General features: G+C 36.9%; 1 protein-coding gene across 1 annotated transcript in view; it reads left to right on the plus strand.

Annotated features, from left to right (window-relative positions):
- arap2 (ArfGAP with RhoGAP domain, ankyrin repeat and PH domain 2) overlaps positions 1 to 27,528 on the plus strand; it is a 468,505-nt gene that overhangs the window by 93,397 nt on the left and 347,580 nt on the right. The window contains exons 2-4 of the mRNA XM_028801993.2: positions 2,918 to 3,762; positions 15,635 to 15,699; positions 24,176 to 24,240. Of these exons, the coding sequence (XP_028657826.1) occupies positions 3,056 to 3,762; positions 15,635 to 15,699; positions 24,176 to 24,240 (837 nt within the window). The 5' untranslated portion in view covers positions 2,918 to 3,055. The remainder of the gene's footprint in view (positions 1 to 2,917; positions 3,763 to 15,634; positions 15,700 to 24,175; positions 24,241 to 27,528) is intronic.

Consider the following 27,528-nt stretch of genomic DNA (forward strand, 5'->3'; position numbering starts at 1 on the left):
GAAGGGCACGTATTGATTTTTGACTGAAAAACAAACTCTCCCTCTCCCTCTCTTTGTCTGCTCCTGACGGAGGGGGTGTGAGCTGCCGCCTTCAACAGCTTTGTGCCGCGGTGCTTCGCATACTTAAAAGCCAAACAGACATATTGATTTGTTTGCTTCACTGCTTTGAAGAGGAAGATATGTTTGCATTCTTTTAATTGTGAGACGGAACTGTCATCTCTGTCTTGTCATGGAGCACAGTTTAAACTTTTGAAAAAGAGACAAATGTTTGTTTGCAGTGTTTGAATAACGTTCCTGTCTCTCTACAACCTCCTGTGTTTCTGCGCAAATCTGTGACCCAAGCATGACAATATAAAAATAACCATATAAACATATGGTTTCTACTTCGCGGATATTCTTATTTCGCGGGTGGTTCTGGAACGCAACCCCCGCGATGGATGTATAAGCCGGACTTATGTATAAGCCGATATTCTATTTTTTCATTTTCACAACTTTTTTCCTTAGATAAGCCGCGGCTTATTGACAAGAACTTAGGGTACATTACTTTTGATCCAAATGTATGCCTTTAAAGAGTAAGGCTCACACTGTAGTGTGATTAATCAGGCTCTGGCAATCACATTGCAGGAATTTATAGGGAAGTCAGATTAAAGTCAATACACGACATAGGAAACCCACATCCCCATAACCCTATCCCCTCCTCAAGCACTTGCATACCCTTGAGGAGGACAACTGCACACACTTTCAGGTTTTGTCTGAAGATTTTCAGTGTATTTTAAAGTCAGGGCAAGATGCTCACAGATGTATCAGATATCATCATTAAACTCAATTTTAGGATTAGAACTGCACATTCTTAATTTATATTTCATTTTTTTTTTGTTTTGATCCAAAGTAACTTATACGTCACAAGTGTGATATGTTATAAAACACTTCAGCCGACAATATTTATTTATAAAGATAATGATTGATTGATAAAGTGAATCAGTGATGGGAACTGAACTAGCGGCATTAGGCTTTGTTAATCACTGCATTTCATATTTAATATGTCACATTACATATAATGTAAGTAGTGATTTGCACAGGCTATCAAAAATATAGGTACTGCAAGAGTCAACATATCAGTGAGGTATAATACAGTATTTTTTTACTTTAAGTTTATAGTATAAGCAAATTCAGCTGAAGTGATGGCTACTCAGATTTTTTCACTGAGGGCCACAGAAATTATAGTTTTTTAAACATTTAATTTAAGATGATAAAATTTGACATTTCTGCTTGAGAAATGATCAGAAAGCGACCACTTAAATAACTAGAACATTTCAAAATAGATAAGAATATGAAACTGTAAAATCTGGAAAACATTATCATACTGTTAAATTTGTATAAAAAGTGAATAAACTTTGTTGAACTAAGAGAACCAGTAGTGTGTTTAACTGTAAACAGACCTCAAATTAAAAGCAGGAAATGTCTGAAGCAAAGACCTTCACCCATTGTGGTCCTGTTTTGACTTAGTTGAGTGGTTAGGTTCAAAGTTTCATTCTCTTTCTCCACCCCATGACTGTATGCTGACTAATGTTCTTCCAAGTTAGACTGTCGATGATAAATCCTGTCACCCCTGTGACTATATGGCTACAGTATTTAAGCTGTCTTTTCAGTGGTAGTATCTTTCATGTCTTACCTGCATGCCACTTCAGGGATTGTGCCTGTAATGTGTTTCCATGGGAGGATGTTGCCATTTAGTACTGCAGACCTTCAGACAGATATATGAAAGTTGAAAAGTGTGTAGAGGCTAGATCAAAAAGAAGCATTGTTTGGGGCACAAGAATTGTTATGAATATCATTTAGGAAACCTATACACTAGTAATATATAATTTTTATATTTATAATGCCTCACTGTAACTGCTGTCTTATCATTAGTCAAATAAAAGTTTTTATTCTTTTTTTGTAATTTCTGTGTGTATTTGAGGGGGCATGTTGTTGTTATGATACTTCTTGAGCTTCTGTAAAAAGCTAAATTTCCAGTTGGGACAAATAATACTCCTATCTATCTATCTATCTATCTATCTATCTATCTATCTATCTATCTATCTATCTATCTATCTATCTATCTATCTATCTATCTATCTATCTATCTATCTATCTATCTATCTATCTATCTATCTATCTATCTATCTATCTATCTATCAACATTGTTAGAAGGATATTCAACATACTGTCCAGTATTCAGTTAGTGGTACAATATTTAAGATTAAATATTCTTCTGTTTATTATCCACCATAACTGTTTGTATTATTTACTTTATGCATGATTCATTTCTATACGCACACACCCACAGAGCAACATAAACTATATGTGATAGGGAGATGAGAAAATGCTTTTTAAGAATAAAGATTCTACTTCTGAGATGTATGAAACAGTTATTTGTGCTACAAATTAAGATTTCAGCTTTCATTTCCTGGTATTTTCTTAACCACTTCCTTTGAAACTTGTATGCTGCCGCACATTTCCTTTTATATGTAGCTATATTTTCATTTGCAAAATACATAACATTAAACTGACTGTGTGTAACAGTACAGAGTTTAATATAATATCATATGTTCCAGTATTGCATCCTGTATTAAAACAGTTCTCTCATTGTTAGGAAACAAACTATTAAAATATATTTGTATTACTTGATTAAATCATGCTATGTATGAGCTGTCAAACATTTGTGCATTGAACATCTTTGAAAGACCAACCTAAGAGTGAGCAAGTTTAGTTTCTGTTTCTAAGGCAAATGTGAATACTATGTAGTATTTATGCCAAATTAACAATTCATTTACTTGTTTTAAATGCCAAAATAAATTTATTTGAATGTAAAGAAGAATGAAAAATACAAAAGAATTTGAATTTACTATTAAAAAGCTATTTTGTTTAATTGCAGGTGCTTTTGTCCTAGTTTAGTGACTTCCTGAAGAGTGCTAGCTGCCTTTCAAATGACTGGCCTACTGTTCACAAAGATCACATAGATGCTAATTTTAAAAAGTTCATCATTAGCTGGCGTAAAAAAAAGTGAGTCACTATGTCATCGTCTTCATATGGCACTGCTGATATAAAAGACTGGCTTGCGTGCATCCACTTAGAGCAGTATGCATACTATTTTAGATTTTCTGGCTATCACAAGTTGAAAGACTGCAAGGATCTTAATAATGAAGATCTCATAAAGATTGGAGTGACTCCTACAGGACATCGCAAACGAATTCTTCATTATTTACAGACTTGGCAAGAATTTCAAGGCAAAGCTATGGAAGAAACACAAAAATCATCAAAAAAGAGGATGAATTTCAATGATTCATCTAGAACTGATTTCAACAGTTCTGTACAGAATTATGAAAATTCAAACTTAAATGCAAAGACAAATGAAGAGAAACCAACTCCCAAACCAAGAACTATTTTTTTGTCAGAACAAAGAAAAAGGGATGTAATCAATCACAATCAAAACTGGAAACCTGTTTATAAATACTCAGAAGATGTACAAAATGATGACATTACTTCATTTTATGTGCAGTCTTCTGTGCCTGTGGAGTATACATCTATAAACAAGACATCTGCTGGAGAATCTTCTCTTTCTTGCTTGAATGAGTATAAAGGGAAAATGGTTGTCAATGAGATATATTGTCTAAGGAAAAGTGAAACAACAAATCTACCTCCACTGCCAGATTCTTTCAAACATGAGTTTAAAAAAGAATGTGAAGTTCCAAAACCAGTTGGTACCTTTGTGAAAACTGGGTAGGTACTATAGATTTTATTATGTTATTTTCCTTAATACTTGATTTATGATGTTGTTATTTTCAATCAATATCCACTACAGGAGCTGATCATTATAGACAAAATGTTTGAATCATGCTAGTGAATATAAATTTATTTTTAATTTTCAGAGCATTAGCTTTCCTATACTATCTCATATTTATTGTGCTTAAGTATGTTACATCAGTCAAGAATACTGAACAAAATGTATTTTATTATAGAGTAAAAAATTGTTAAGAGTGTGAATAAGTGCTTTATAGATGAATAGTGAAAGAGAAAGAGCAAGGAGTTTTTGTTTTCTTTCTGTATTAATCAGGAAACCTAAAAAAGTTGTCAAGTGGGAGATTCAGTTCTACAATAAAGCAGGTTAACAACAGCAAAAGGATTAGATAAAATGGAAGTCATCATGCAGGATGAAAGTCAAGACATCAATAACCTTAACAGATATTTGAAATGAAAAAAGGCTGAATTAATTGTAATTTTTAAAGGAATGTATAGTTTAAAAAAACAACAAACTAACTACAGGCTGATTTGTGTTATCATATGACTTGGCAAAATGTTGTCAATGATGATTTCACAAACAAATTGAACAAAAGAGCTTATTTTTAGATAAGAATAAATAGAACTTAACATATTATTGGAGAAACAATACAACAATATGTAACTGAAAACAACAAACCTATAACCTCTCTGAGCCTGAATATAAAAGGTTTAAGTCTGTCTCTCTTGTGGAATGCCTTTCATATACCCACAAGAGTTGTATCTTAGCCTGTCTCCTCCTGCTCAATTATTATACTCTTGCTATTTGTTCTCTACCTTCTGTTTCTCCCACTGGTCATGCTCTTGCCAATCCACCTGCCTTAGTGTTTTTAAGCTCCAGTGAGGCACTACATCAGGGATAGACCTTGAGAATATCTTTGGGATCAATAATGACATTGGAAACTCTTGGAGCTACCATGCTGGAATTCCCCAAAGTGGCTCCTGGTGTTCCTACAATCATGAACAACATCGCTTATTTAAAAGGACAGCCTGCGCCATGTCAGTTTGTCTGCACAGAAGAGCAGCAGTGACCCAAGTGTTGATGACCAAAGAATAACAATCTCTGAAGCTTCCTTCATAATACTGGAACATAGTGTTCTCCTATTGGTGCAGCCAGTTGTCACTGGCTTCTTTCCTATTGCCAGTACACTTATCACCATGGCACCTTTGGTCCAACCACTGTCCTGACTTTTCCGTTTTGTTCCTGCAGTTAGTGTCTCTTCTAGACACTTGTTCAAAATATGCATAAAGGAATTTACACATACTATGAAATGTTGAAAATCATGCAGCATATACATTGGCAAAGATTATATAATGAAATTCTGTCTGCATTGAGTTTACACATTTTCCCTGGACCGACATGGGTTTTCTTGAGGTACCCAGGTTTTCTTCCACATTTCAAAGATGTGTGTGTGTTTGTTAGGTTGCCTCAACCTTGACCAGGTATGAGAGAGTATGCATGCATGAGTGAGAGTAAAGCTTTTCTACAATATTTATTTAACATTTATGAGATAGCCCCTAGCAATGGCTATTCGTAGCAGCAACAAAATTTCTACCGAAAGGTTCGTGGACTTAAAAAAAAAAAAATCTCAATGAAAAGTCAGAAAAAAGTATTAACAAAATGTAGCACAATATAACACCACCAATCTTCACAAATACCAAAGCCTTGATAGAAAGATTATTTTAAAATTTTATAATAATTAAAAGTTTCAAAAGTCCAAAAATATTGAAATAATTCAGAAACTGAAAGTAAATCTCAAAAGAAAAAAAAATAGCACAAAGTTAAAACCAGAAGTAAATTTCAAAATTATTATTTCAAGACATATGTGTTGAGTCCGAAATGCAAAGTATAGATCGGTTCTGAGTTACGAAAGAGTTTTGTTCCTGCAGACATACATAACCCAGTTTTGTATATAAATCAGAACTTGCATTGAAAATGCCATTAATGAAAAAGAAATCAAAAACCGTAATGCTTTATTATTCATTTTACACAAGTGAAGCAACATTATTGTACTCTACTTTACAAAAAAGAAATACTTAAATAATGAAAAATATATTTAATCGTAGGTATGCACAGTGTGTCTACCATATACTTAAATATCTTACAGGTTTTGATAATGATACTGTACCTGTGGAGTTGGTAAAGGCAAAATCATGGCATGGAAGCGCACCACTACGTACTGTTTTTGCTGAGGGATTTCTAAGGGTGTTGTGTGGTAGAGTGTATGATGGGGTCTGTGGCAGTGTACATGTGTTAATGAAAACAGTGCATCTCAACTTTGTGGGTGAATGTGGCTACAGTGCTGCACAACTGCGGGCGTTCATTGTAAAGGCTAGCTGTTTGTCTATTAATGTACATGTGAAGTCAGCTCAGCTGTTTCATGTTGGCACTCTGCTGGTTATAACTAAGACAAAGCACCCAGAGAAGTATAAAGGGAGCCTGAGTGGTGGTGGGAAGACAACAGAAAGGAAGATGAGAGATAAAAGAGTTCAGATGTTAAATCAACAGCAAAAGAATAAATAAAAGACAGAATCAGAAGGAAGCCAGTGCTGGTGAAGAGTGGAGGCAGGCGGTCGGGTTTGTGAGACCTACAGAGTAGAGGGCCCAGATCGCTCCTGTAGAGCATAGCAGGAGCACAAGCAAACTACCTCTCCATGAGGGCTCCCATGTAAGGCAGAAGAGGATTGACAGGAGACAAGAGAACATGCTTGGTGTGGCACCATTCAGAAGCTTAGTATAGGAGGCGGGGACCCAATACTTGATTAAAGGTTGGGCTGCACTTGTTGGTGAGCGTCTCTATCTGCAGCGGAGACCTGGATGGGTGAAGAAGCAGGAGGGACTGTTTCCAAAGGTAGCACAATGGATAATTGTAAGGGAAAGATTTCTGCCAGAGTTTTAGCTTCAGTTTTATTGAATTACTAGCTGTACCCCGTGGCTTCACCCACATAGTAATGAAACAGGACAAAGTTTAAAAATCAATAGACGTTGGCACTATATCTGATCGTGTTCAGCTCTGATGGGAAAGCGTTCCCCGCATGGGGAAAAAAGTACATGGCCGTGATATCTCTGGCAATCAACAGTTACACTCTAAAACACATGGAGCTCTGATCTCTCTCTCAAAAACATCAAACGTTACTCCTTAACAATCTGTAGATGATAATGTGTGTTGAACAAACAGGTATCACTAGCTAAGCTGAGGCAAGGTGCAGTCCAACATGTGGCGAGACATAGACTAACTTGAGCAGAGGCTGGTGAGTGAATGAGGAAGGCCCCGCCCCCCTGCTCTCGGCCCACAGCCACTCTGTTCGATTTGCATAACTACATCGGTACTGTAAGCAAACTATGGTACTTAGCGCGATGAGAGAAGTCGCAAAATCAACCGGAAAGTTCAAGCAAATTATATAAAACAACCTAATCTAAATCTGTTAAATAATTCTCTTGTGAAAAGTGGACAGATATAAAGCGGACAGACATACAGACAGAACGCACTTGGAGCACGACATTTTTAAAACCATTTCTTAGCGAGCACCTATGAGCCAAGGGTAACCTACATTCAAAATTTCAAGTCCCAAGTCCTCATGGTTCAGGAGATTTCATGATGAGTGAGTCAGTGGTATTTGGCTTTTATATATATAGATTTATTGCTTATTTAATTGACTTTAACCTCCACAAAAGACACTGCTTATTATTTATTTATTTAAAGATTGCACTGCTCTGATTTGCACCTTGTGATAGATTTTGAGAAAAATAAAAGTACATTTGCACTTTGAACTGTGCTCTTTTTGTAATGTGTCTTTGTTGCACTGGTACATCCCAGACATGTGAAAAATGTCCATGAAAAAAGTAATGTTCTGAGGTAGGTTATCCGGAGCTTTGTGATCCTGGTAGGGTCTCTCCTGATGAGCAGGTCTGACAGAAAGGTCACACAAAGAATGGTTTACATTGACCCTCATTAAAATACAAATTAAAAACCAGTGCACAATGCTTGGGATAAGGTTACAGGGACCCACTTCTGGAGCCAGGGCTGGAAGTAGTCTGCTCCTGGTGGTCCGACAATTCACATAACCCTGCCAGGCTCAGCATGAAACAGCATGTGGTACCATCTTGAGGGCTCACCACTTGCAAGACAAAGGTTGGGTGCAATGCCAATTTAGTGGCTGGCAAAGGCAGGAAAGACATAGACAGACTAGACTCTGACAATGGAGGCTGGCTTTGGGAACTTGGAACACCACTTCAGGTGGTTTGGGCATGTCATAAGAATGCTCCCTGGGAGGCTCCCCCTAGAGCTGCTCTGGTCACATCCCACTGGATAGAGACCATACAGCAGATCCAGGACATGCTAGATGAATTATATCTCTCTCTGCTGGCATGAGAATTACTGGAAATTGCCCAGGAAGAGGTTGAATCTGTAGCTGTGTTGATCTGTTTGGCCTGTGGCCATCATGACACTCAGAAGGAAAGGTGAATATGAAGGTGACATGTTTCTTGTTCACATTGTTTAGAGTCAATATGAAATATGACTGCCTTGGAATGGGTAGCTTTCTATGTGTTAGAACAAAGATAGACCATGTTATTCAAAGATTAATAAAGAATGTATTTTATCATTAACTGACTTCATTCATCAATTGAAAATCCTTTTGAAACATCTCATTCACTGTGCTGAGTCAGAGAGTCTGCTTTCTTGGAAGCACTAGTAAATCCTGGAGATTCTAAGTATATCTTTATTGGAGCTATGGAGTATAGTTAAGGACATGTTAGGAATGTTCCTCAAGGTTTTTTTCTGCATAACATATTATTTATTTAACATTTTATTATGATCTAGCAACTGAATGCTGTCCTTTTAGTGGTTAAGTTGTCTTAACCTTTTCTTTTTCTTAAAAGAACTTTATGCTTTCACTTTACTGCTATTAAGATTGCCATATGTTCTTGCTGACTTGATCCATTTCTGTGCATATGTATAGAAGGAATTTTTAGTCTTGAACTTAGCATTTTTTTACAGTTTGCAAATTTAAGAAATTTTACAGGCTAAAAAGTTACTCTCACTTGTACTTTATTGCTTCATGTTTTATTTCACACAACTGAGACCTTTTGCCTTGTAGATGGTGAGCTTAACCAAGCTATATGGGCTTCCAGCAACCAGATGGTTGATGGCAAATAGAAGGCTTTGCTCCAGCAATGTGTCCTACTATGCCTGTCCTGGTTGAAGTCTAAGTAAAAGGTTATTTTTGGACTGACCTTAGGACAGTCCTTTCCATCAGACTTAATTGCTATGCATGACTTAACGTAAAAAAAATCGCATAAAGTACCTGGCAATGTAGTTCTAAGAATCACTGAGGCACAAACCCCCACCATTCAGAGATCATGTCAGTTACCAGAAATAATGTGCTAAGACATCTGTGACATGTTGTGCACAGCACTAGCCTCTGACTCAGAAGTACAAATCAGTCATGATGCTCTGGGACTGGAAATGATAATTTATTCTGATGTTTTTTTTTTGGTCAAGCAAAGAGATTTTATTTTTGCTCATGAAAGTAATATATGCTTGAGTTTTGTCACCCAGGTCACTTGCGTTCTTGGTTAGACATGTGTCATCATTTGTAGTTTTGGGTCTTTTAAGGTTTTACACAATAATGTAGGAAACTGAGGGATCTCTGTTTCTGCCCGCCCAGGGATGATAGATAAACATAGTAAATGTGTATGTTATGAGAAAAAGAAATGATTGAATAATATTAATCAATCAGATAATTAATTATTGGTTTTGTCTTTGGCAATGCACAGAATTAATTAAATAATTTGGTAAGGCTCCTACTTTATTTTCCTTACCTTTCTCTGTAGGAGGGGGTCTCCGGCCATGAGACTTATATCAAGGTAACTGAAGCGCACTTTTTTAAAGAACAGAAAGAGAATAGTAAACTTTATTGATAAACACAAGGGCTATAGAAATGTGATAACTGCATACTGTATATCCACACAGAAGATGGGAAACAAGACAAACATACTACACGGAAGATGCTGGCTGTTTATTGACTGTTTAGAGTTCCAATTTATCTTGGCACAGATAATGAGTTTTATAACACAAAGTATTTCATGATGATATCCAATATGTTGTGGAGTTGTTGCTGTTGTTTCTCTGGGTTCAAGTGGAGAACTCTTCATGTGTTGAAGTGTACTCTGTCTTTTCTACATGGCCCTCTGTCTATGGTGTTGCTTTAGCTCACTTTTAGGCTGTTTGCTGTGTCCTCTGTAACTTCACAATAAAAGTGGTACTCTTTCCGACACAAGGATGTAGGTACAGTGGTACCTGTTTTGAAGTAATGTGACTTTTTAGACTTCTCAGACAGGGCTGAGACACTGGCACAGACCTAAGCGTAGCAAAATGGACTTTAGAGGTAGTTCTGGGCATCTAGCTCCAATGCTTTATGGAGAGTGCTTCTAGGTGTGGTGTTATGGGTCCACAGCTCCTTTAGCAAAGGCCAGTTTGTTTAAAATAAATAATCACTGTGCTCGCGGCTTAGGAGGGGGCGTGGTGGCTGTAGCAAGCCGCAGGGCGATCTATGGTGTGGGCGTTTCTCACCTAAGTGCAAGACTGCCCACATCCGTGATTGTTCCTGTGGCTATTGTGCTGCAGCTGCTATGTCCCTCGGCATAAAGGGAAGCGCGAGCCGGTAAGGAGAGAGGAGAGTAAAAGTAAAAAAAGAAAGAGAGAACGGAAGGTAGATAGAAGACAGGAAGCAGGTGGAGAGCCGGTGTGAGGAAGAAAGAGAACGAGCAAGTTGGAGAAAACAGGCAGCTGGGAAGAGAGCCCACGAGGGGAGTGTTTGGCTGACACTCAGTGGGGTTGAGAAAGCGGTCGCTCCAGCTGAGCGATTTAGGAGCTGGAGTGACCAATGGAGGAATCGACTTGACCGTTGATAGGAGCGGGAGTCAAGGAGGCATTGGACTGGTTTAGCCTCAGTGAGAGTGCCTTGGCCGCTGGGGAATTGACCAAAGTCTCAGTCCAGTTGGGAGCCCGACGTAGCCAAGGATCGGAGGGCTACCAGACCTAAGTGAAAGGCAGCTGTTCCTGTAGGTAGGCGACTCTCCTGTTGAGTAGCCCAGACGGGAGTAGCAGGGGAGCCGCCAGGGTAACAGAAGACGCCGGTTTTAGTGTTTTTTAGAGGATTGCTTCCTGTGACATTTTACCTCGTTGTTTTTAGAGGATTTTTCTATTTATTGGTTTTTAACCTCCACATTTCTTATATGGATTATTTATTGACTTTTGATTTATTGAACTTTTACTGCACTTTGGACACCTGTTTTGAATGTTCTTTTAAATAAAAGCACTTTGCACATTTATGTACCATCCCCTTGCTTATTGTTATTGCCTCACTGTCTAGCTCATTGGTGACATTACCGATGGTGTTGGGTTCAAGGGCTCCCAGACCAACGAGGGGAGCACAGAGCTGAACTCGCATTGTCACACTAGGCTAGAGTAATTTTGTGAGTGTTTTGCCCTGCAGTGTGGGGGTGGCTTCTCACCCCAAAGACAGTACAGTGGAACCTCAGGTCACGACCGCAATTCATTCCAAAACTCTGGTTGCAACCCGATTTGGTCATGACCTGAAGTAATTTCCCCCATAGGATTGTGTGTAAATACAATTAATCTGTTCCGGACCATGAGATTACAGTTACAGTTAAAGTCTGTGACGATGCGGGTTCGCTGCCTGTTCCCATCTCGATTCCCTTAAACCCGTCACCATTGATAATGTTACCGAAGAGCATGACAGTGAGGCACTACAATGGAGCAAGGGGATGGTGCAAAAAGTGCCAAGTGCTTTTATTAAAATCAACAAAACAACAATCAAAAACAAAGTCCAAATTAAATAAAGTGCAGTGCTTTCAAAATCCTTCAATAAATAAATAATCCCATAAAAACAGAAGTGAAGTGGAGGTTAAAATCCAATAGAAAAAAGCCTTCATTAAATACAACGAGGTTAAAACAATGCTGGAAGCACTCTCTTTAAAAACAAGCCTGGTGCATTCTTTAACTGGTGACCCCCGCTGCTTTCTCGGCCTTATGCGGCCAACTGTCCTTCTTCTGGTCACTCCAGCTCCTTGATCGCTCAGCTGGAGTGACCGCTTCCTACTGCCCCACCGAGTGTCAACCAAACACCCCTGCTTGGGCTCACTGTCCAGCTGCCTGCCTGCGAGCACGTACTCGCTCGCTCGCTCACACTGGTTCTTTCCACACTTCTTCTTGCTTACTTCCTCACTCCGCAACCTCCGTCTTTCTTTTCTTTTTCCTCCCTTTAGCCGCCTCGCGCTTCTATTTATGAAGAGGACATGGCAGCTGTAGCGCAGCGATTATTTATTTAAAACTGGCTTCTTGACGTGAGCTGTGGACCCGTTATACCACAAAGTCCCTCTGTGTTATGCGATCCAGATCTAATCATGCAGATCCAGATCATCTGGATGACTTTGATTCATGCGGGAACGATTCCAGTTTGGCACGAAGATGATTCTTCATGTCGTCAGTTCGCACACTTCTCGATGGTCCGGGATTTTTCGGGTGATTTTCTATGTAATAAACTTAATAAGTTATAGCGTAATGAAAATTGCATAATTAGATCTGGACCACCCTATACTGTACAGGGAGAGACTGAACACCTGTGTAAATTACCGGTGTGTACAAACCGGAAGGGAAATGAAATAGAGCACAAAGAATTCACAGCGAATGCACAGGGAGAGACTGAACACATGCGGAAATCATCGGCGCGTACAAACCGGAAGGGAAACTGGCTTGTTCGTCACCCGAGTGTGTAGTCGTGAACAGATGCAAAAGTTTGGCGAACTTTTTGGTTGTAACCCGATTTGTACGTGTTCAGAGACGTTCGTGACCCGAGGTTCTACTGTATTTTGCTGAAAAGCTATATTTTGACAGCTTTTCATTTCCTCCAGCTTTCAGCACCCCAAAGAGAGAGAAGAGGTGAAAGCAGCTAGCTTTGAATTAAGATGTAACTTCTTGTGATTGGATCAAGGTCTCTTTTAATTATAGATCCAGTGCCTGTGTATAGAAGTGTGATTTTGTGCATCACATCCAGGCAGAATTCAGTTAGTGGTTACAAGACTAAAATGAATGCTCATCAGGATGTCTTTCTGTCTGAAGGAGGTTCTACAGAGGTGCCATTTCAACTCCGATTTATACCTTTGTTAAATGAAGTACACAACTAAGCAGAATTGTAGTTTACTTTTGTGTGTTCACGCAAGAACTCAGGTTGAGGTTGCAGCTAAAATTCTGCATCCCTGTTAAATCTGCTGACTTAACAGACCTTGTGTTTCACTGAAAATCTAGCCAAACAGGTAATGCCCACTTTGTCCTACAGTGATCCTCTCTCACTAGCCGACTGTATAACTGTTTATATAGATGTACTGATCAATTAACCCTTGGTTTAAACTAGGCAAACACATTGCTTTTACATATTGTCTCTGTCTTGGGTACTTCATTTTCTCATTGTCACTATTGTAAGAAACTATTATATCTCACCAAATTGAGGCTAAGGGAAAACAATTTAAATTCTGAATGAACCAAGGGAAAATATCAACCTTAAAGAAAATCCTGGCAAACAAATATCCATAACTGAACAGGAAAAGGGGTAAAGAGAGATAACCCTTGACAATTCCCTATGTATACACAAAGTATGTCTATGTTTCATATCAACATGGCTTGTACCAAAAGGAGCAGCCATATATTAACCATAATAAAACTAAATGAGAACCAAAAACCAAAAAAATCCAAAACTAGCAAAATATTTGTTTTAGATAAAGAAGGACCTACTCAGTGAAAAGGGTTTTGAAAGAAAAACAAGTCTGAGTGTAATAATGCCATACCAAATAGCTGTAGCAAGCTGGAGTCTTTTATATCCCTCAGGTACTTGCAGTCCTAATATTTATTGTAGCTGCAGTACCAGAGGGTCTCAATTCCATATTAAGTCCTTCCCCTTTTGGCCCCAGAATGAAAATAATTAACTGTTAACAGAATAAAAATATTAACAGTTTCACAATGGAAATAATTAATTGATAACATTGAAAACATATGGGGAATAACAAAAATGGAGGAAAGAGTGAATCCAAGAGTGAGGCACAAGCAAGAACATGACAATATTTTTCTCAAAGTTAAAGTGTTAAATGTATGATTTGTAGAGCATGAGAGGTAAAAAATTAAAAGTATCTACTAAAAACAGAAATGTAGTATCTGTAGAAGTAGAAGTGTAGTATCTGACTGTTAGTTAAGGTTGCTTACCCATTTGTCCACCACCAAAATGAAGTGCCACTAGGCCCAAAAACACTCATTCACATCCCTCATCTTCTTTCTAACTTCTCTCTCGGTCTGGCTACACTACCATCCTGCCAGTCAAGACTTCTTGTATTTCATCCCCTGACTTAAAGCTAACTGAGCCACTGACAGAAAGTTGTGCATCCTTTAAATCCCACACAGGGGTTACTTCCTTTGCAATATATGCAGTTACTAAATAGAGGTTGTGTAGATATCGTAACAGAAATTTGCTTGATGGTTTAAGGCAGTGGTTTTCAATGTTCATTTATGGGGGCCACCTCTGGCTGCATCTTTTTGTTTCAACCCATTTCTTCTCCTAATATGGACTCCTACATTAATTAACAAAACTGTTATTTCCAAGTTCCTATGTTTTTTTAAACAACCATCCATAAATTACAACCTGGTTACGCTATATTTTTACTGAATGAAGCAGGAATTTATAGGTATTAGAATGGTTTTCCTTTTAATTTTTTATTTGTTCTGGGCTATTTAGTCAATTATTTTCTAATAAGCACACAAGTGGGTAACACTGAAGTAACTGCACCTTTTAGAGTCATTTGTGCTGGTGTCTGTTCATTAATTATTTGTATTTTGATACAATTTAGATAGCACACTTCACAATAAAGTGAATTAAAAAAAGCAAAACAAAGCAAGCATTTAAAGATAAAGAAAAAAATACAAATATGTCTTAATTTCCAATAAATGTAAATCTGACACTACTGCATGTTTTTAAATGCAAAATGAAAGGAAAAAATGGACGGGTAATTAAAAAATAAATTAAATTAATGGTAACAATGACTTATTGATTGAAAGGCTGGCTAGAACAAAAATATGAATCACTGGTCTAAGGTATTCCTGAACTCTTTTTAACTACACTCCTAGGATTCATATCATATTTGCTATTATTTTTGTTTTCTTTCTCTTTTTAATGTCATCACACATATTATCAGCATTTTCTATGCATTTGAAACTTTCTGTTTTGATTTCAATACTGATTGATAAATTTCCATTTCATGACCTGCTTACTGCTCCAGAGACTGATTTAAAAAACAAACACACACAGTTTATAAGTAGAAATAACAATAGTAATGTTTGAAATCACAAGAGGGCAGCATTTAGATCTTTTAGATTAGTCATTATGTAACAACTTGGGACATTTAAAGAAAAAATATATCATTGAGCTTTTTTAAGTTATACTTTAAAATTTTAAAGTATAGAAATAATTGCATTTGCTGTGGCTAAACACGATTTAAATATTTTAAAATTTACAATGAATTTAAATCTAGTTACTTTGTTTATTTATCAATATCTTTTAATGTCTTAATAATGTTAGTGGTTGATCTTGTACCATTTTTTATCAAAGGTATGCAAATCATTTCATTGTTCATTGTTATTAATTTTGTTAAAATAATAAAGGTGACAAAATACACAAATGAATTTTATGATGTTATGTACATGATGTATAATTTGTACAAATAAATTTTACTTATTATCTTACACAGGAGATGCACTGAAACACATATTAGCTGCACCAGCAACAGCGCTTTAAATACATTACATCAACCAGGTAAGATTGCCTGATATGCTTAAACTTCTACTTCATAATAAAATAAAAAGACCAAAAATGCAAAGTTTTTAGGTGTATAGTTGTTACTGGGTTTCTTAACTGTTTATCTTTAAGGTACTAGAATGCTAGTTTTTGTTTAGTGTGTATAATTTCATACTATAGATGATTACATACATTCTGAGTTCTAAGATAACTGTTATGACACATACTTGTGCATGTTCAGTATTCTGAGTACCTGTAAAATGTTACTGTATAAATTACACAGTCCATCCATCCATTCGTCCATTTTCTAAGCCAGCTTTATTCTGAAGAATATCCCAGCAAGCATAGGGTGCAAGGCAGGAACAGTCCTGGGACAGGCCATAAATCCGTCAATTTTAACAGTCCACCTAAGCAGCATGTCATTAGGCTGTGGGAAAAAACCAGGGCACCTGGAGAAAAACCCAAACGGATACGAGGAGAACACGCAAGCTCCATGCAGGGAGGATCCGGGATGTGAATGATGTGAACCCTGGACTCATTTAATTTAAAATCAGAAGTATATTTAAATCAGATATAAATGTGAATCATGATTGATGTGCTCATCCTGCACACTGCCCAATTGTGCATTACTAGGTTTAATACTAGAATCCCTGAAGCCTATGAAAAAACTTGTAATCCCAGCCCACCTTAAGTCCCTTTACACCTCTCCATCAGTGTCTTTTGTTTTGTAAATGTGTCAATCAGCGCAAGCAGCCTTGACAGAGCTCAGCTTGGGCAAAAAGTTCTTCCAGCTCAAGCCAGGGCACCCTATCTGCATGTGAGGTTTCTGGTGTTGTGTAGGGTAAATAATAAACTATATTGTTATTTGGAATACATGCATTTCAAGTGTGTTCCATGTCTACAAAGATCAAGGTAAGTGTAGGATGAAAGGAAATGCGAGAAATGCAAGAAATGATGAACACATACGTAACGCAGAAACTTTTTCCATGTTATACTAATAATGATGTGAAGTGTATAATGTGTGAAGACTTTAGTCCAAATATCGACGCATTTACAAAACAAAAGACACTCATGGAGCGGTACAAAGGAATTTAAGGTGGGCTGGGATTACAAGTTTTTTCATAGGCTTCAGGGATTCTAGTGTTAAAAAACTTTTGTGCTAGTGATCTTGCTAGCATTTTATAAGCAAATGAAATCATAACATTTTGCTCAGAAACAATTATTTCCTCATATGCATGTCTCTACTTACCTAATGAGGAAAGCGCATTTTTATTATTTGTTGAAAAATTTTAAAGTTGACTTGGGCAAGTAGGTGATTAGTTGTTTGTTCCCATAAATCTACCACTGAAACTGTATTCTAAGGAAGTGGTTTCTGATTTGATTTAAAAATTATATTTTACTGTATGTGTTAATGAACTGTAATTTGTTCATGGTAATGACTTCTTTACAATCTGTATAATAAAAAGAGGCTACGGTCTAGGGGGTCTAGACTAAGGGGTTGCCACAGTGGATCATCTTTTTCTATATCTTCCTGTCTTCTGCATCTTGCTCTGTCACACCCATCACAAAATGATTAACATGCATTAATTACTAAATAAATTAACCATTTCTAAATTGTTAAGCACTGACTAAACAAAGGTAATCTCAGCCTCATTACCTTTAACAACAAATAGACAAGCCACAACCTTATCGACAGTGCCTACATAAAGGAGAACAAGTTCAACATTACCAAAAATACTGATATTTATTTGTTATGTATATCACTGAAATAGGCATTTAGCATATCAGGAAATACTGTGACTTCCTCAGGTCCTGGATAAAACCAATTGAAGTTACAGTACCTTTGCATATGAAGCAATAGCAATGGGGACAGAGTGCATTTAATGCAGCGAATTTCATGCCTGTAATACAACATACTACTCTAGGTTTTAAATGTCACCCATGCAGTGGCCCTGATGAAATTGTATGGAGTTTTTATTTCTTCTGCTATATTTTTTTATTAACTTATAACAAGCCATTTTAGCTACCACCTTCAAACTTACTGGTTAATGTGATTCAGTAGTCGGCTACTATACTTTCCAAAACAAATTTGATTTGTTTGCTTTGACTCAAAATTGCCATTTTAAACTGTATGGTTTAATTACACCTATAGACCTATACACATGTTATTGCTCGCTCCATGCCATTTATCATATCTGTTTATTCTTCTTGAACACTGTGTACATATAGATAAAATGGCATGATGCAGTATCTGCCTAGCCTATTTTACTGGATCATCACTTAAACCCAGTAATCTGTAGTGTGTTGGTCCTTCTTATCACATTTCTGTTGCATCAACGTATGACCTCGCTAAATGCAGTCACTCAGCCTAACAGCTCAGCTTGATTTGCCTGTCCTCCCACCAGCTAAAATTTCCAGCTTCTTTCATCACAACTAGCCCATATCATTCTAGACCTCCATCATCAACATTTGAACCAAAATAATAATTTTAAAGTCAAGGGATTTTTTTCTTAAAAAAGAGAATTACTAAATGATATCACTACCTCATTTTCGTCATTTCCTAAACCTGCTGTAGCCTTTTTTTAGGAATCTGCCTTCTGATATGGAAATAAAATAGGTCAGTTAGTCCTCTGTTGTCGGCCTGTTTATCTGATAAAAAGATAGATGCTCTGTAAATAAATCTCACTATATTAAAAACAAGGAACCACTCTCCACCATCCAAATGCAAGATTCATTTAAGGTAAAGCTATTTTACAAAAAGCAAATTTAACATCTGTGTGACAATAAAATTGAATCATACTGGGATATATAAAAAAGGGGTTTAATACTGCCTTCTGCAGTATATTATGCACCTTATAATTTGACAGCAAAAGTGAAATGGTGAAAAATGATTCATGATTCATAGTCTTAGTCAAAGTTGCCTGAAACATTTCTTTTCATCTGACAATTCTCTTGATTTAATCATACCTAAATTTTAGATTTTAACTAAATTTAATTTGAGTAATGCAGAGGCATAGTTCTTGCAACAGACAAATCTCAAGGTACTGCATTAAACTCTGCCTTCTGGTAGACATGGTAGGATTGTGTCATTTTTCTTTTGGTTAGATTCTGGGTTACAAGAATGCAAAATTATGTTAGCTTAGAAAATTGATAAATGAATAGAAGTTTTGCTCTGGGCAAAATGATAGAAACACTGTTTTAAAAGAAAGGGTTTCTTGTAAAAATGACAAGTGAAAGTCACCTGTCTATTATTATAGATCAATTGATAATTATGTACTCATTTTATCCAAGTCAGGGTCACATAAAGATCATTCTGGCAGCTACAACACTTGAACCAAGTCTGAATGAGAGAGATGTTTTATTCTAGGGCTTACTCATGCACACACCTACACTCACACCCACCAGGCAAACTTAGAGTCATCAGTTAACCTAACTTGCACACCTTTCTGATGTGGGAAAGAGACCAAGGAGAAAAACACTTGCAGACATTTAGAGAATATGCCTATAGTGGGCAAACCTTCGGTTCAGATGCTGTCTTCTGGGTCTATGAGACAACAGGCCTAACCACTGTACCAATATGCTGCTATGAGAAATATAGAAATGCTAATGGGATGTACAAGTATATTTTGTCATGGAAATAAGCAAATATTAACATGCAACATTCAGAGTTGCAGGGCAGTCAGAAGCAGAATCCACCTTTCCAGATGGTATTGTAGCGCCCACTGACACATATCCAGAGTCATACTCACAAGTTATAGTTAAGAGTTCACCACAGCAATTTCACAGCAATCATTTTTACTTTAAATATAAGAACTGTTATTTAGAAACAGAGATATGAAAAGACAGGAGAGTGCATAACCATGTTGACAGCTGTTTAATGCAGCACAGCCAGCAAAGGGTTTAATTCCCATTGAGATGAGCTTGTTTTTATTACACAATAATCAAAAATCAATTGCATGACAGGATTTCTTGGCTGTTTAAAATGAATGACATTGAAAGTAAAAAATAGATAAGGAGTAAACCAAAACCTTTTCTAAATTCACTAAGTAAAAAGCATTAGATAAAATTGTAGCATCTGAAACTTATAATTAAATCTGCTCAAAGTGAAAATGACGAGCTGAATGCAATTAGTATTATGAATAAGAAAACATAAAATACACATTAGGATAATCAGAGATAATGTACTGTCTTAATTCTGAAACACAAAGTCAGTAGTTCCTGAACAGGGGGCAACTAATTGGTGTGGTAATTACAAGATGTGTTAAAATAAAATGGCATCCAGTTTTACTAAAGTCTAAAAGAAAAGGTTATTTTACTCAGACATATCTTTGTCATTACTAGATGGTTTTCTTTGAAGACCTCCACAAGATCTACCCCTCTCCAGATATCTGCCTCCAGTCCCATGCATTAACATATGTTTCATGCATTCACATATGCATCCTGTGAACTTATACAGTTATCCAAATAGCATGACTTCTTATTGAGGGAAACGCGGCTTACATTTTATCTGATTTATGACAGTGAATTTGTAGGGACCTAGAGTTAATGTAATTTAATTTACAAAAGGCCTGTAATACTAGTTTTTCTTACAGTGCGTCTCTTCTTCTGCAGACGTCTTCTGAGAGCTACATACTGTACTATAACTGTACTTTACTGTACTATAATTGTAATTAACCATGACATTTACACCTTTTTAAAAAACTCAGTGTAAAGTAAGTTTTCTTAGGTTATTAAATATAGAATTCTGTTTGTCTACAATAGGAAGTGTGCCATATATGAATATACTTTTCTTTTTCATAACCTCTTTAACACACTACTTCTCCGCTGCGAAGCGCGGGTATTTTGCTAGTATATATATATAGATAGACATACATACATACATTCACACACACATATATATATATATATATATATATATATATATATATATATATATATATATATATACCAGCTGAAATACCCAGCGTTGCCTGGGAGGAAAATAAAGTGTTTTTTTTTAATTGTTTGAGAAAAATATAATTAGAAAAAACACAAGTTTAAAAATAAAAATAAATATGAGTCGGTTGTTGAAACCCAAAAAAGCAATCATAATATCAGACCCCAACTTATACGCCCGTTCAAAAATGCAACACTTACATTTTTTGCCTCCTCTAATCTTGCATCAATTTCTCAGATGCATTGAATTGTGTGGCAGCAGCGCAGTTACCAATTTCTTTTGCCACTTCAAAGACATTTAATTTAAAATCAGCTTCATATTTTCTTCTGATCGAACGCTCCATTGTAGATAAGGGATGGTCTTACGATAAAAGTGTATGAGGGTGTGAGATACAAAAACACAAAACAGTGCAAATGTTGCTTCGGAATAGTTCGGGTATTAGCATGTGGTCACGTAGGCATAATAGAGAAAGAGAGAGAGAGGTTAGGAGTACGCGCTGATACAGCGCATTGCCTCACCTACAAAAAAAGGCAGTGTGTTCTGTGGTTACTCTCTCAGGTGGGCATTAGCATATCATAATCTGTTAGATCAATAGCGAGAGTTTTCCGCTTTCGACTTGGACAACAGACAGTATAAAATACCATAAATTATACAGTAAAATCCAGTCCTGACGGTATATACGGTAATAAAAACAAAAACACAACTTTAAAAATAAAAATAAATTAACAAACAATGAAGACTAACTAATGTGTTTGTCTTGCGGTCTTGTATGTATGAAACAGGACAATAGATGTTGGCACTGTATCTGATCGTGTTCAGTTCTTACGGGAAAGCGTTCCCCAGGTGGGGAGAAAAGCACATGCCCGTGATATCTGTGGCAATCAGCAGCTACCCTCTAAAACACACGTAGCTCTGATCTCTCTCTCAAAAACGTTAAACGTTACTCCTTAACAATCTGTAGATGATAATGTCTGTTGAACACACAGGTATCGCTAGCTAAGCGGAGGCAAGGTGCACTGCAACACGTGGCGAGACGTGGAGTAACTGGAACAGAGGCTGGCGAGTGAATGAGGAAGGTCCCGCCCCCATGCTCTGAGCCCACAGGCACTCTGTTGGATTTGCATAAATACATCGATACCGCAAGTGAACTATGGTACTTAGTGTGACTATTTGAGACTTACTTTTCTGTTCAGGTACCCATTTCTTTTATGTAATCCGCGGATTCTCCGCTATTTTTTGTTCGTTTATTACGATTATAGTTATTTATTGATTCACTTCTTTAGCTGACTGCCTGCTCATATAAGGCGCGCCGCTTTTTTTTTTTTTGAACAGGTTTGACTCATCCAAGTGATCACTCGGGCTCCGTTCATTCACTTCTGCTTTTAAATTTTTATTAAGAAGAAAAGAAAACCTTTTAAAATTGAGGGAAAATATACCAATAACAGTTTGTTAAGGATCTGTTTTTTTTTTTGTGAAGCTGCCTTCACTCGAGTGATCACTTCGAGCTTTAAGCCTGAGAAATCACCCCGTAAATGCACACGTTTAATTGCACATCTGTTAATATGTATGCTTACAAAGTATTAAAAGACACTCAACAATTACACAGTATTAAAAGACACTCAACAATTAAAGTAATTTACCTTCATTCCCGCGTTTGACTCGTGCTGTAAATCTCTTCCTTGTTTTCACTTCACGTTATTACGTAGGAGGCGTAATACGTGATGACGTGATACGTGACTCCGCCTCCTCCATTAGAGTATATGGACAAAAAACAGGTTCCAGTTATGACCATTATGCGTAGAATTTCGAAATGAAACCTGATTAACTTTTGTAAGTAAGCTGTAAGGAATGAGCCTGCCAAATTTCAGCCTTCTACCTACACGGGAAGTTGGACAATTAGTGATGAGTGAGTCAGTCAGTCAGTGAGTCAGTCAGTCAGTGAGGGCTTTGCCTTTTATTAATTAGTATAGATAGTCGACCCTTGATATACGACCGGCCTGACATGCGAACAACTTGATTTACGACCAAAATTTTTGTTTTGATTTACGACCAACATCTTGCGTTACAACCTGAATGCGGTCACATGTATCCGCTTGCGCGATTGTAAACAAACAGCCGAGAGTGTTTGTAAGCGTCAGTCGGAGCCCAGATACATGTGTTTGTGGATGTAATTTCGGTCAGTGCAGTGATTTTTATTTTTTTCAATAATTGCTAAGGAAGGAAGAGAAGGTAACATAGGTAAAGAAAGCGATCACAATCGAAACGAAGAAGGAAATTGTGCAGAAATATGAGAGTGGTGTTCGTGTGACTGATCTCGCTAATATGTACAGCATGTCGAAATCCACCATCTCGACAATTTTACAAAGAAAAGATTTGTATAAGGAGGCTCCTTCCAAACAATAACCACCTTCCATTTCATTCTCCTCCTCCTCCCTTCCTGCAGCACAAATATGTCAAATTAAATGGTGAGTACAGTATGAAATTGTTGTTTCTGGTAGGCTAGGCACTTTTTATAACTTTTTGGTTAGTACATTAGAAAAATTATTGGTGTTTTGGTAAATTATGCACATTATACAACCCTTTTTTATTATGAAAAGGTTAAGTAAGTGTTGCTGTGGGAGGTTCGGAATGCATTATGGGTATTTCCATTATTTCTTATGGGAAAAATAGTCTTGACTTACAACCAACTTGAGTTACAACCAGCCCTCGCGAACGAATTGAGTTCGTAAGTCAAGGGTCCACTGTATTAAGTTCAGCGGAGGAGTTGCTGCTACCATGTTGTACCAACATCATGGAGTTCATTTATGAAAGATGAAACTTCGGGCAATCTACAAGTTTGTCTTCTTTTTACTACCCCATTTGTAACTACTCAGCAGACTGAAAATGTATCCTGAACATTTTAAAATGTGGAATATTTTGTGTTGTTTAAACATCATATACTTTATAGACCAAAAATGTTTTGTTTGTTACATCAGATAAAGCCACAATACACGATCAAAATTACGGTGTAGACGCAATTCCAAAACAAAGTATTAGCTGGCAGAAGCACAATAGAGTTAGGAAGAATGCATTACTTGGTAAAAGTCTATAATTATCTGTTTCATTAAAACACAGAAACCAACAGTGCTGATTAGTTGTTTGAAATTCTGTGATTTACTTTACTTAATATATGGTGAGCTGCCATACATTTAACTTGCATTTAATAATGTTAATAATAGTGAAATGTAAGTGAATCTTTTATAGATAACCTGCACTAGTGAATGGTTACCTCACAATTATTAAAAAAGTAAAAGCCTTATGTGCATTAAAAGATGACCATCTGTTTTTATACTTATATTTGACAAACTGAGTTTATAATAAAACATAGGAAAAGAGCACTCATTAAAAATAATAATGCAGCCAAATTAATGAACGACTTAATCTCTGTTTATCCATTCAGTAATGTATTAGAAAAATGGAACACATCTATAATTGCTCATAAATATAGTGTGAATTTATTTTAAAAGAGTGCATCAATGTATTATTTTTAGGTTTATATATCTTAATGCTTCTTTGTAGGTGGACCAGATTCTTTTTGTTCCCATGGAGATACATCAATGAGCAACAGATCTGAACAATATGAAGTAAGTAAATGCTAATGAAGTAAGCAAAAAGTAATACGTATGAAATAAATATATTAAACAATTTGTTTTATAACCTTTAAATGGTTTTTTTCTAAAAATCTGTTTTGGCACCTTGATTAACCACAACGTCTGTGTCTCACATTCCTCCTTCTTTATCTACCATAAATGTATTTTGTCAGTGTTCTCCCCAGAAATTTTTTCCAGCTGGGTGGCATGAAAAAGTAGCTGGGTGGGGAAAATTAAATATGCACTATTTTTTTTTTAGTTAATTATTTTCCAATTCTCAATATGACTTCCTTTTTTAAGGTTTGACACTTGTGACAGAATATTTTTATTAAATTTAAGAAGTATCCAATTCAGGATCCTGCAACCCTAACAAAAATTTTAAATAACAACTGTTATGATATAAACCAAGAGGCACAAGTATTGTCGCTGTCGGGAAGAAAAGTGAAAACAATGATCCACAGGATCTGGGCCCTCCAAGGAGATCAGCATGAGATTATTTAGCGTGCTTTGATTCATGCAATTTCTCAAACATGTCTTGATCCTTTTAACAGCAGAAAAACCCCTTTCACATTCAGTTGTGCTCACTGGGATCACTAGCCCAACATGAGCTAGTTTGTCTAAATTTGGAAACGACTCTTTGAGTGCTAACATTGTTGCCATTTTTAGTAAAATCTGTTTTGGACTGAAGTCTTTGTATGATTGACTTCTGATCATTTTTGATGCAACTGTCCATTCTTGCCTGCTACTTTCATATTTTAAAATTGGAGGACTACCATTTTTGGAGTAATGATCAAAAAGAATTTCAGCAGACTCATTTGACTCGTGAGTTTCTGCATTGAAAACTTTTGAAAAGCTGGAAATAATTGCCATGTCAGGGAATCTTGCATCTAGGTGCTTGACAACTGTCTCTAGGTATTTATCATATATTGCAGTTTTGAATTACATTACATCACTCTGTGTATAAACAATGCGGTGATCTGACCATTTCTCTGCCAGACAATAATGAAGGCTTTGAAAATATCTGCCAGGTTTGTCTTTCAACTCCATGATGGACAATTTTGTGGTGAGCAAAATTGGCTCAATTTCAGTAAGAATGACATCTTGCCTTTGCCAAGCCTTAGATAAGTTGGACAACAAAGGTAATACGTCTGAAAACATCATCAGAGAGGAAACAAAATTGTACATTTTAATACATCTGCTTAATCCTTGAGCTGTGATGTCATTTCATTCAGTGGCCTCTCTTTCCAGCGCAGCTACAGTATGATACTCATCATACACTGTCAATCGTGTATGACAGTGTATGATGAGTGACTGTACTGCAAAGTCATGAGACAGCAATCTAGTGTCACTGGCCATTTTCATCTTAATCTGGGGAATGTTCAGAATATTTTGAATTTCCGTTAAACCAGCCATCCTAACTGAAGAATTTTGGAACGAAATAGAACAGCTGCCTTAAGATGTCGTTCAGTTTTGTTAAATAAGGTACAGCAGCTGCTGCTTGGACACTTGCAAGGGCCAATCGGTGGTTTACACAGTGGAAGTTGACCAAGAGTCCAGATGTTTTATCTTTAAGCAGTTTTGCCACACCTTTCTGTTTCCCAATAATAACAGCCGCTCCATCTGACCCTAGTCCAACCAGATTAGAATTTCTCAAGCCTAGAGTGCCCATAGTTTCACTCAGTGTGTTGGTTATAGTCTCCGCTTTGCCAAAAATCATATTGTGGGTTGATATGAAACTAATTCTGACCTCCATAGTGCCCTGGCAAACATATTTAATGTAAATAATTAACTGTTTTACAACAGAGATGTCTGTGGTTTCATCACACAGAATACTGAAAAAATTTTCAGCGTATATATTTTTCAGTATGTTAGACTTTATTTCTGATGCTAAGACATCCAGTAGCTCTTGCATTATTCTTTCAGACGCATAATGTGCATTTTTACCAACATTGAGATGTTGTAAAAAAGAGCAACCCATTTCTTTACAGTGTTCCAACAGCTTTTCAAACAATGTTGTATGTGGCAACTCATTTTTTGCCAACCAATGCATGGATCTTAAAGCTCCCACAAAGGCATCTCTCTGTAAGTTATTTAACACAGATACAGATCTTTCAATTTGACCGATTCCAGTTTGTTCTAGTACACGCTTTCCTAAAATGTCAGTAGAAGACTCAATGTGCGTTTTACTTTTTTCATGGTCCAGCAAGCTTTCTTTTTGAATTCTTGTGCATGGCACGTTTACCCAAGGTAACTTCCTCCTTGGGGGGTGTTTCTTTGAATATTTCATGCACAATGAGCACCACATACCATTTTCTTTGACCATTAGCCAATCAAAATCTTAAAACTATTGTTTGTTTATGCCAGATTAGCGGTGCTTAGATTTATCAATTGGCAGAGTGTGTGCTGAAGAGATTTCCCCTGATGGACCAGCCTCTGCAATGTCTTTGTCTGAAACTGCCACATCAGGAGTTGACACTGCACCTTCATTAGTTTGTGGCGTTTCTTTTCTGAAGTAACTGAGCAGTGTTGTTTTCTGAACACTTTTTTTGCTCATGTTGGTAAAATGTTTGGAAAAAATTAAAAGTACATATGAATAAGACTTTTGAGTGGGAAAGTGAGAGCCTGTTGGATATTCAATGCACACTTGCACTACGGCAGGGCAAGATATGAACAAAAAAGGAATGTCAGATGAGTCACTTTAACAAAACCCTCAGCGATTTAGTGACAAAACTTTTGCTCAGGACACAGTGTGTGCTGCAAGAGTTTCTGCACACTTTTTGCAATATGGACGCAGGTCCAAATATGAGCAAATATAACAACGGCAGATGGGGTCACGTTAACAAAACCCTCAGTATGAGCAAATATAAAAACGGCAGAGGGAGTCACTTTAATAGGAACCACAGTGAGTGCTACAAGGATTTTTGCACACAGAATACACCAAATGCTTAAACAACTGTATATATATTGGTTTGCTATGTACTGAACAAGAAGAGAGCAGCTGTATGCTTAGCAGCACTACACAGACTGCACTAATGCTGAGAACAGAGACGTCACTTTCTGACGCCCTTTTTCTGATATCTGACAGGCTGGTTCCACTAGTCTTTTTTATTTTATCATGCGCTCCCGCTAATAGCATGTACAGCCCCCTCTCACCCGCCCACCTCTCCATACTCCTTGCTACTGTATTAAGCTGCTCCGCCCCCACTATTACCATGTACACCTCCCTCTCAAAAGCCCACCTCCCCATACTCTTTGCTTGTGAACTCTGCTCTGCCTTGTCCC

The sequence above is a fragment of the Erpetoichthys calabaricus genome, chromosome 5 (genome assembly GCF_900747795.2).
Source record: "Erpetoichthys calabaricus chromosome 5, fErpCal1.3, whole genome shotgun sequence".
In the NCBI taxonomy this organism is placed as follows: Eukaryota; Metazoa; Chordata; class Cladistia; order Polypteriformes; family Polypteridae; genus Erpetoichthys; species Erpetoichthys calabaricus.